Genomic DNA, 11070 nt, shown 5'->3' with positions numbered 1-11070 from the left:
CGTTAACGGCGGTAATTAATTTTTTGAATTAATTGCGTTAAAATATTTAACGCATTTAACGCATGTGCAGAATGGCCCGCCCCATACGTGCCACCAGTGGCAGCGCCAGGGTATGGCTGGGGTAGGCTACACCCATACCAAGAAATGGCTTAGCCCCACCATGAAAAATGATGTTAAAGTAAGCGAAATAAAGTCTGCCAACTCGCGCGGAGTAAATTGCACAGACAGCTGTTAGTAAGATTGATTTCAGTAGCCACGGTTTTGAAAACTTTTGTCACGTAGTGATCGTCTTCTCAATAGAACATCTTTGATAACGGCGTGGTGTTTTTGCAGGAAGTCCCGACGGAGAATACTTTTGCTGTAGTACAGGGTTGCACATAACTGGTACGCAGGTTATGTGCGTAATCTGAAATGCGTACCGTCACTTGTGTCACAAAGTGCATTTGCGTACCGACGTACTTGTGAAGCTTTTCCAGAAGGCGGTTAGATCACCGGACGACAGAGTCGGTCTCCGTGTGCACAGACAGGGCTGCTGTTAACGTCGGTCTGTACAACGGAATTGTGCCAAAACTACGCCAACCGGCTGCGGAGGGAGACTCCCCCCCTTCACTGGAGAACTGCGCTAAAACAGCTGATCACAACGTTCACACTCTGTGGTCAAGAAGTACTCCACGAGCCGCCGCCCCCCCCCCCCTCTGTCGACTTTCCTGAAGTACTCCCCCGTTGATAGAAATCAACACGTAATGAATTAAGACCCCACGGTTTGATGATTGATAGGTGTGTGGGTTGTCTTTCATTTTGACACGCAGAAAAATGTTTTAATAAACATAGATACTGTATGTTAAATGGATATATCCGCCTTCTTTCATTTATCTTTCCATTCCCACAACAATATACATAAATAAATGGCATATTTTGGACATAGTTCGAATGGTGATTAATCATGATTAATTAATTTTAAAGCTGTGATTAATCTGATAAAATCAGTAATCGTTTGACAGCCCTAATATATATATATATATAATGTCCAAAAGTGGATAAATGATTTCAACACTTAAAACTCACTTTTTCTCTTTGGCTTTTGTTTAATTTATTCATTTATTTAGTTCTTTATTCATTTAGTTCTTTATTTTAATATTTATAACATAACATAGGATTTCATAAAGTATTTTTAAAATAGTGTATACATTATTCAAATATAGGAATAGTAGATAGGATTACTTAAAATATAGTAACTTATATTTAATCTTTTTTCCCTTTAGACCCTTGCGGTTTATTCTTAAAAATCCTTACCCTTACACACCCCCCATGTTCCCTCTGCTGGTCTATGGCCTTGTAGAGGGTAACGGTCCCTCTGCTGGTCTATGGCCTTGTAGAGGGTAACGGTCCCTCTGCTGGTCTATGGCCTTGTAGGGTAACGGGGTACAGAGTCGCTTAGATAAGCGGGGGAGTGCATCTGACGAAGAGATAGGTTGTTGTGCTCCCTATCTCTGTTTCTTATCCTATATCTAATAGAACTGCTCGGGTCTTGATAGATTGAGTGGGGAAGTTCATGAGATCTTTCTAGAGGGTTATCAAGAATAACTTTTATCCAATGACATTTTCCCTCTCTGTCTGTGTCTGTGTATTCTCTTGTTCCGATTAACCCAGCCAAATCTTTGTTCTTGTCTTGTATCTATATCTACGCCGGGATCCGGAGTCGAGGCTGATCCTCTTGCTGTAGTCCTGTGTCTTGGATCTTCTATCCTGAGTTCTGGATTAAGTCGTGGACTTCGGGTCGTGGCTGAACCTGTCTCTGCGATCCTGCCTTGGGTCTCGTCATGCTGCTTCCCTGATGGCTTCCACAGGATTGTAGCTGACATCCTCGTGGATTCATCTTCTTATTACAGACACATGTATTTCCTAACATTCGGTCTATATGCTGTAAAATGTATTATCTCTTCGATTTACACACGGCATCTATTGCACGTCTGTCCGTCCTGGGAGAGGGATCCCTCCTCTGTTGCTCTCCCTGAGGTTTCTCCCATGTTCCCCTTTAAACTGTGGGTTTTCTCTGGAAGTTTTTCCTTGTACGATGTGAGGGTCTAAGGACAGAGGGTCTAAGGACAGAGGGTGTCGTTTTTCTCATACTCATATTCTGAACAATCTGTGCTGTTGTATTTGCTGTAAAGTGTCTCTACTGTAGGCTATTTTTATTATATGTACAGCACTTTGGCTCGACCAAAAATCGTTTATAAATGTGCTATATAAATAAAACTTGATTTGATTTGATAATGACGATCATTTTAAAAATTGGAATTGTACAAAAATTCACAAACAGGTTTTAATTCTCAATGCATAAAGACAATTGTAATAAACTGTAATTTCTTTGAATTAAGCTTTAGTATACAAGTATTTAGTACTTGTATACTAGTACTAAACCCTAACCTAACCCTAATAAACATCTGTATTTAGTTTTAGTTCCCAAAGACAAAATCCTTTATGGGCAGTATTGGGCAAGACTTTCTCACTTCCTATTTCTATTTTCTATCTTTTTGGAAATGCTGACTTTAAAGAATTGTAGCTTTCTGTCATGTAAAGAGTATTATTCACCCTCAAATAAACTGAGGACTGAAAAGAATACACAATGTTAACTTACTGAAGTTTGAACCTGATTGTAAGACATTGTAAGACATGTTTTGTTCCGTCTACATTGCAGCGCTGGCACATCAACCTGCAGATATAAGATCTCTCATTTCTTTGTCTGCAACTGAAAACACACTCACAGCCTCTAACACCAAAGAGTGTCATCATATCATTCAATGGAATGAGAAACTGGCATTTTCATTACAAAACATTTCTAAATATTTCTCATTCAATCAAATAGACATTTGTTGAGGGTTGACCACTTTTAAAAACTTCCTTTTGTTTTGAGCCCACTTATCATGTAGTTCATTCTAAGTACTCTTATGAAACTTGTGTCCAGCAGTAGGACAGAGGAAGCTGTTGTCAGAAGGTTGGGAAATAGCTGATTTGAACGGACGGAATGAAGAACTTAAAAAAAGTTTTTTTTTTTAAAAGAACATTTGACTTGGATGGCCAGAAACCTGATTCCAAATAAATGCTAATGCCATTTTCAATGCCAAGCTACGTAATATAAGTGTGATGACAATTTAGCAATTAAAACACAAGAATGGAGTTGGAGCTGTGCAGCTAGCTAGTTTAGACCATAGGTTTAGACTCAGTCAAAGGTCCCATGTCTTGCTTTTCTGGTTATTACCCGTCCCCTTGTGTGTTATGAAGGTTTTTCTGCAGAGTCACAAACCCACAAAGTACACCCTGTAGCGAGTAAAACTCTAATGGACCAATCCGTGGAGCACCTCACACACCAGGATCCCTTGGCTAACTATCAGGGAGTCCCATTGACTTGCATAGAGCTCCCTGGTTGGTAATAGACGAGTTGGGATGGCGGAGAAATGCTCTCCGCAGACCCGTTCTCACAGCGTTATAAACCTTCTTCTTTCTCAATATCAAGCCACACTTATTGTTTTTACTTCGGCTGTGAGTGTTTGCGTGCTCAGGATGAGTTTCGCTTGTTCTCGCTGTATCGCCGACCCGAAAGCCTGTCCGCTCCTCGCAGCAACGAGCCTCGCGACGTCCCGACCAATCAGAGCACAGTGGGCTCACAGGGAGGGGGGGGGGGGCAGGAGCTCCAACAAGCCGTGTAGGACAGAGAGTGAATACACATACTATACAGAGATGCTGTTTGAGAAAATTGGACAATGTAAATCTATTCTAGTAGACCTCAACAATGGAACTATGATGAGTAGAAATGACCATGACATGGGACCTTTAACAGTTATTTCTTTGACTAATAAGAAGCTAAATGAAAGTCAGCCAATACCTGATGAGTTCCCAGAACACTTTAAGCTCTGTCAGTTGTAGTTTGTGCTATTAGCGCCGTTAGCTGCTAGCTAGCTGATTAGCCATCGCCATGTGGAGGCCTCAATTACAGATATGCTCTGAATTACAACCTTTAAAAAACACACTGAAAAAACTAAAACGTTGACTTTAATGCCAACTTGTAACACATACTTGTGTTAGGTTAGTTGAATGCAATAATGTTAGGTTGAGCCTAATGTTTTTTATTTAAACTTAATATTTCTTTCAACTAACCTAATACAATTATGTGTAAATTTGTTGACATAATACATTTCATTAAAGTCATACATGTTTCAGTGCATCTAAAAGACCAACATTAGCACTTCCCCACGCTGAATAAACCCTTTATCAATTCATGATATCAATATAATGCGATTGATTGAAATCATTCCTACATTCTTCAAAGTATACATTCTATTAAATAAAAATCCATGAGATGAAATAAGGCATTCAATCATTTGTATTTTCCAGACTTTACAAATAGTGCAAGTGTAACATTAAAACCACAAATAAAACAGCAATCCTTTAAACCGGTTGTAACCACTTCACACACGAGGTGCACGGAGCTGCTCGCACCAGAGATGTTGGCAACATGAGAACTGCAAACTTTAAAAAGTAAAACAAAACCTCAGGCCTAAAACATCACAGAACATCCTCGTACTGAAGTCAAAGTGCAACAACACTTTAAGCTAATGTTGATATTGCGCTAACAAAGATCACATCTTCTGCTTTCAATTACAAAAACACATTTGCATAATGTAAAAGTATTTCGAATTTCTTGAATAGGAGAGATAATTGTCAGGACTCATTGAATGTGTTGAAACAAACACGTATCAGAACATTTTCCTAATAGTCGGCAAAAGAAACGTCCTAAATGTACAAGTCTATAGAAATATCACTGTCATGATATGAATCCGTTTACAGAGAGGACACATGCTCCTGTGTGAACATTCTCTACACATTTAAATGCTACACTAAGCGATGGCTTTGGTTACAACAATTACCATTTTACAGTTGTCTTGAATAAATAGTAAAACTTTAAATCATTCCAATAAGTTATTTAGAATATCTGATCCGTCCCATAGCTGCTTTCCTTATCCTTGCATTCAATTTGCAACTTTAAACAAACATTTAAACGTAACATTGAAAATATTCAAACTTGGACAGGACATGAGCCAAATTCATTTTCAATGGAATTTGCCATGCGTTAAAATCCTGGCCTAAAACAGGGGTGTTTTTTATAATGTAAAACATCCTTTAATAAGGCAACTTTGGTGACCTATACTTGTTTTTGCACATGCGTTGTTGTACTCACCCAACATGATCAAAATATGTCTATAACCTTAAGTCCTTTTTTACCCTTAACTACAATCTGTTTTCTGAACCTTGCTGTTTTTAAATGTGAATTAAAGGGACAGTCGTCCGTTCAGGGGAGCTGTGACGTAAGATAGCTCACGCAACCTTGAGCTGCTCGCATGCTTTCTTCTGTGCTGTGAAAAAACGTTTTACGTTTCTTTTTGTACGTAAACTGTCCCTTTAAACAGACCTTATCCAGATCCAGGATCCAAAATGGTTTCAGGAGGTAACAGCAGTGTGTTATAGCGTTACATTGTGAGAGATTTGCTATTCAATATGGTATTGTTTAAGGGCTTTCTAACCCTGCCGTGATTAACAGTCACCAGGAACTGCTGAACCTGTTTTTATGAATGTACTGGCACTAGGTAGTCTGCAGCTACAATTCCCAACATGTCAGAAATGCTGCCGAACCTTAATAACAACTGACTCTCTCCTGCCGTAGCCAGCTCTTATCTCTCCCAAACATTTACAGTCTCATACAGACACTTTTTATCAAACACACTTTCACGATTTGTTACAATAGTCACTATAAACACAGCAAAGCACACGGTCCGGACGAACAAGCAGCTCTGTGAAGGCTCTGAAGGGCTTCTGCTCAACGGGTGCGGAATCCTGGGTTAGGTAAATGGACATGGACATTGAATTTGAGGAAATGAATCTACTGCCCACTTTGATTGCACATTTAAAAAAGGGAAACAAACCAAAATAAAATGTGCCTAAACATAGCCTCTCTGTGGTTTGGGGCCATCCGAGTCTCCATTGGAAACACATCCAGCTCCTATTGATCACATGTAACTTCCTGTGTATAAATATCCTCTGACACACCAACCAGCCTGACAGCAGGAGGACCAACACGACCGCACCATTCCTGGTTGTGTCTTCCCCGTTTTCTTTAAGGTAGTGAGACAGTTTTGTTGCTGGAGGCTGACAGAATCACTGCATCACACACTTTTCTTTCTGCTGTTTGGCGTACTTCCTCCTCCGCTGCTCCAGGCCTCGCTCCAGGCGCTCGTCTTCCTCCACAGCCCTGAGGAAGAGGAGAGAGGGGTCTATGTATGCATGAACTGATGTACCACCCATATTTCGCCACAATGCCACATGTGGGACAAAGAGTACGTATGAGTGGGACAATGCGGGACATGTTACTGCAAGGATAAGAGCTTAGATTTAAATACAATGTCTGTCCAACAAAAATGTCTATTGAAACTAAAAGCTTATACATATTAACAACAATGCTTTAAACATCCATGACTTAAACATATAATCCAGGATACAAGCCACAGAGTTGCACCTGCAAGGTGAATACAGAACAACTGGTTAAAAAATAAATCAACTACTGAGTGTCTGAAAGGGTACAACAGTTTTATGATATCACTGCCCCGTCTAAGACACGAGTGGATCTGACTTTAATTACTTAATGTGTTGCTTAAAATAGTACGTCTGCATACAGTATGTGACACTGTGAGTGTTGCACGGCCAGATACGGCTCGAGAAGTTGACTCTGATAAGGAAATATTGTGATATTATATGATCGATGATCTGATTGATGATGTGATATCAGTGTGATATGAATAAGTGCGACACGTCGGCGTCTTCTCTGCATACGGCAGTTTTAAACTGTATTTCCTTTATCCTGTAATATGACTTGATAGATTTAAACTCCGCACACTGAGCTCTGATTGGTCAGCAGTTGATCTCTTTCTATAGACGCCGGAGGCGGGCAGCGTCAGGTAAAAAAAGTGATTTAGCCTTCCCAAACCTGAGCCTCACGCGCCGCCTATGATGTAGCATCAAACCGGATTCACCAAAACTCTAGCAAATGTCTAAAAAAAACTCCATTTTTTTACACCTGTATTCACTTAAAATAAAATCCTGGCAATATATTTATTTGATGTATGTTTCTGTGAGTTTTGCAGGTAGTGTTGCTTCACATTGTATTCCCCTCCATGCGCAATTGAAACAAAACTCTGGAAAATATCTGGAAAACTCCAGTGAGTCTTCCTCCACAGACTACATGAGTTAAGTTACCCTCTGACACAGCTGATGGTGATGCGCTCTCTTGTCTTCTACACAGCCATTGGATTAAAGCCAAGTTTAAGACGGGCAACTGTCAATCAAATGCAGGACATGGGCTACATGTGTGGGACAAATGATAAAGACAGGTCACCCTACTGGCCGTGTGTCTCACCCTCTCTCTTTGGCGTCTATGTTCTGGACCAGCTCGTCCCTCTGGTTGACCAGGGACACCAGCTCCTGGAGCAGCAGCTGCTCTCTGTGTTTCTGGTCCTGACTCTTACGCCACTCTGCACAGACAACAGAGAGAGAGGGAGAGAACGATAAGCTTCAAAGACAACATCAGAACTTGGAGCTGTGCAGGTATTATTTGCAGAATCAGCTTTCTTGCCAAGTATGTTCACACAAGGACTTTGCTTTGGTGTATGATGATGATAATAATAGATTTATGTTGTTAACGCTTTACAGATATAGTGAATGATGATGCAAACGTAAACAACACAAGGAAATCATTTGTAAGAGAAGGTCAAAGACAGAACTATTATAAAGAGAAAATATTAAAAAGAAAACTATTTAGCATTCAAAAAGAATAAAGACAAGTATTTACACCACATTTAAATATACTAAATACATGAAAAATCTAAAAAACTTCTGCACTGTGTTATATTTTAAAATGGAGGGCTGTGCTGAAATGTGTGCAACATATATTCAGAGATGAACATGGCTCACAGTATTACAAAAATAAAAAAAGAACAATATGAAATGATGATCACAAATAGTTTTGGGGGAAAATAACTATTTTGCACTTAAACACACAGACGCCCTAAAACTTATATTAACATGTGAATGTTTTTATCTATGTACAACATGGGGTAGAGGTGCACTCAGCCTCTTGTGGTCGAAATGAGTATTACAACAACATACACTTCAAAATATGCATAGGCCTATCAATGTTACACCTGTATTTGCTTTAAAAAGAATCCTGTCAAAAGTGTTACTGCATCTAGTTCATTATTTCCCCACCTGTTGAAACAAGGTGTAATCTGTTCTTCAAGAACATTTATTTTGGCCTCTCAGGGAATCAGGGAACTTTGGAGTCTTCAAAATAATGTTTAAGGTTCCCTGTGAAGTATTAGCTATGAGCAGCCAATGGATCTATGGATGACACTGCATTATACATATATTAGTGCATATACTAATTAAAAGTAACTTTTTTTGGTCAGTTTGGAATCATTTAATTAACAAGCTCTTATGATTTTTAGTGCTAAGTTGAACCCCATTTTATACATTTTGGGGGAAACGCTCCAATCCCCAGAAAGCTGCCCATCAACTTTATCCATTGTTAAAAGAAGAAGTTATATACAGTATGTTGGCATTGTCAAGGCAGGGGGTTTTAGAAATAACGAAAGAGAAGCAGTCACACATATTTCAAGCACTTCCTAAATGATTATAGAGACTTTGCATTTGAATTCCATGGAATGAGACAGAAAGTCAAGAGGAGCACACGCCTACAGTATGAGCATTGTAATAGAAACATATTATACTCACTTACTTGCTTTAATAATATCATTGTGTGATTCTTATTGGCTAATGTTAATCTATATTTACTACTTCTCACACTTCTTTGCTAAACTTGGGACAATTCCTTATTAAGAAGATGTGTTGCAGTGTTGTTAGTTTCACTCTATGTGCACCAACAGTATGACCTTCAACTCAGGTGAACTGAGAACATCCCGATACGGCCTCGCTAACTCCCTAACTCCCCCTTTCATTATCACCAAGCTTCCCCCCTCCCTTTCTCCCCTCTCTGTGTTTGAACATGCAACCCAAACTCTACTCTTCGTCTGTCACTCTGCAGACTGTATGCTCTCTGTGTGACTGACTGGACTTTCTTGCAAGAAATACTCTATCCACATTTGATAAATAAATTCACTTTTTTCCAGCATGTTGTTAAGGCAATGTACGTTAAGCATTAAAGTCTTACCTTCCATCGCCATCATGTCCCTCAGCTCTTTGTTTAACAGCTCAAACTTTCTTTCCAAGTCCTGTTCCTCCAGCCTGTCAATCACAAGAGATGCATTACAACATCCATGAGAAGAAAAAACGAATTTATCAGAAGCGCCACAACTGGTACTAATGGACCATGCAATGAGATGTATATGTACTGTAAATTGAACAGTATACTACACATAGTTCCAGCGGTGTGTGGAATCTTACAGCAGCTGCAGATGGTCCTGCCTCCTGATTAAAGCGTTCTTCTTGTTGACAAGCATGAACCATTCCTGAATCAACCTCTCCTCCTCCAACTTGTCACTGCCTGCAGGAGGAATGACATTACAACTCTGTCAGTTATAGCCCTTCTACTTCCTTTCTAATTAGGTTAATGCAGTAGTACGATCAGAACTGCTAACATCAAAATGTATCATTTATTTTTTCTCTATAACCACAGTTGTTAATATATGTTTTTATGTAAATGTTGGCTTTTACTATTGTAATACGGGAACATGTGAACATTTGGTGACATGCACAGTATCCTGTAGTAATTGGGCCTTCAAATGACACGTTATTCTTTGAAACCAATTTCTTCCTATCAATAAGTACAATGCGTACTTCATTACCATAAATATGAATTTATTGTGCCCACATGTGTAGCTATAAAATACTTTACGATTATCCTACCTGTTTCTAGCAGTTGTCTGAGTTTCCTCTCGACCACACCTGCTCTGTTATCAATATGATTTTGTTCCGCTTCCAGGGCTTCCATCTGACTCAGCACATACTGGCTGGGGTCCTGGATACACACACACACACACACACACACACACACACACACACACACACACACACACCACAACACACACACACACACACACAGCCACACACAACACAATACACCACACACACACACACACCCACACACACACACACACACACACACACACACACACCACACACACACACACACACACACACACACACCACACACACACACACACACACACACCACACACACAACACACACACACACACACACACACACACACACACACACACACACACACACACACACACACACACACACACACCACACACACACACACACACACACACACACACACACACACACACACACACTACACCACACACACACACACACACACACCACACACACACACACACACACACACACACACACACACACACACACACACACACACACACACACACACACACACACACACAACACACACACACACAATGACCTACGTACACTTGGAGTCAGTTCTAGATATTTAACCCTACAATGAAACAAACCGTACTGACCTGGCCTTCTGGTTCAACCACAGCCTCTGTTCTCTCTGTAAGATGAACACAAGATGTATTGGATAAGAGTAGATATGCAACAAAGGGATTGCATTTTAATTAGAAATGCATTGAATACATGAAAAGAACCTTACTGTAAGAATGAATCAATGCTGGACAACTTTAATTAAACAATGGATATACGTCACAAATTGACACGTCCAAATACAATTTAAAAAAAGGTTGATATTTGTATTTTGTGCCTCTACTGTGACATGTTTACAAAACCGGAAAGGGAACACCACCAGAAGAATCTTTAACATAAATAACAAGATGGATATATGACAGTTGTTCTTGAATTGGACTAACCAGTGTCCGACTTCCTCCGACTGATTATAGTGTCTTCTTGCCCCTCAACAACCTGCAGACACAAAAAGTTATATATTACAGATAAGTAAAAGAGAACAATGTAATGAT

General features: G+C 39.8%; 1 protein-coding gene across 8 annotated transcripts in view; it reads right to left on the bottom strand.

The window, feature by feature from the left end:
- Positions 1-4363: 4363 nt before the first annotated feature.
- LOC117551778 (EH domain-binding protein 1-like protein 1) overlaps positions 4364-11070 on the bottom strand; it is a 57424-nt gene continuing 50717 nt past the window's right edge. For all 8 annotated transcript variants that reach the window (XM_034224810.1, XM_034224816.1, XM_034224813.1 and 5 more), the window contains 7 exons: positions 10963-11014; positions 10615-10649; positions 9970-10081; positions 9508-9607; positions 9275-9348; positions 7466-7580; positions 4364-6304 (listed from right to left, as the gene is read on the bottom strand). In XM_034224810.1, the coding sequence (XP_034080701.1) occupies positions 6211-6304; positions 7466-7580; positions 9275-9348; positions 9508-9607; positions 9970-10081; positions 10615-10649; positions 10963-11014 (582 nt within the window). In that variant the 3' untranslated portion in view covers positions 4364-6210. The remainder of the gene's footprint in view (positions 6305-7465; positions 7581-9274; positions 9349-9507; positions 9608-9969; positions 10082-10614; positions 10650-10962; positions 11015-11070) is intronic.

Source organism: Gymnodraco acuticeps, unplaced genomic scaffold, assembly GCF_902827175.1.
Source record: "Gymnodraco acuticeps unplaced genomic scaffold, fGymAcu1.1, whole genome shotgun sequence".
In the NCBI taxonomy this organism is placed as follows: domain Eukaryota; kingdom Metazoa; phylum Chordata; class Actinopteri; order Perciformes; family Bathydraconidae; genus Gymnodraco; species Gymnodraco acuticeps.
This window is presented reverse-complemented; position numbering and strand designations above follow the sequence as displayed.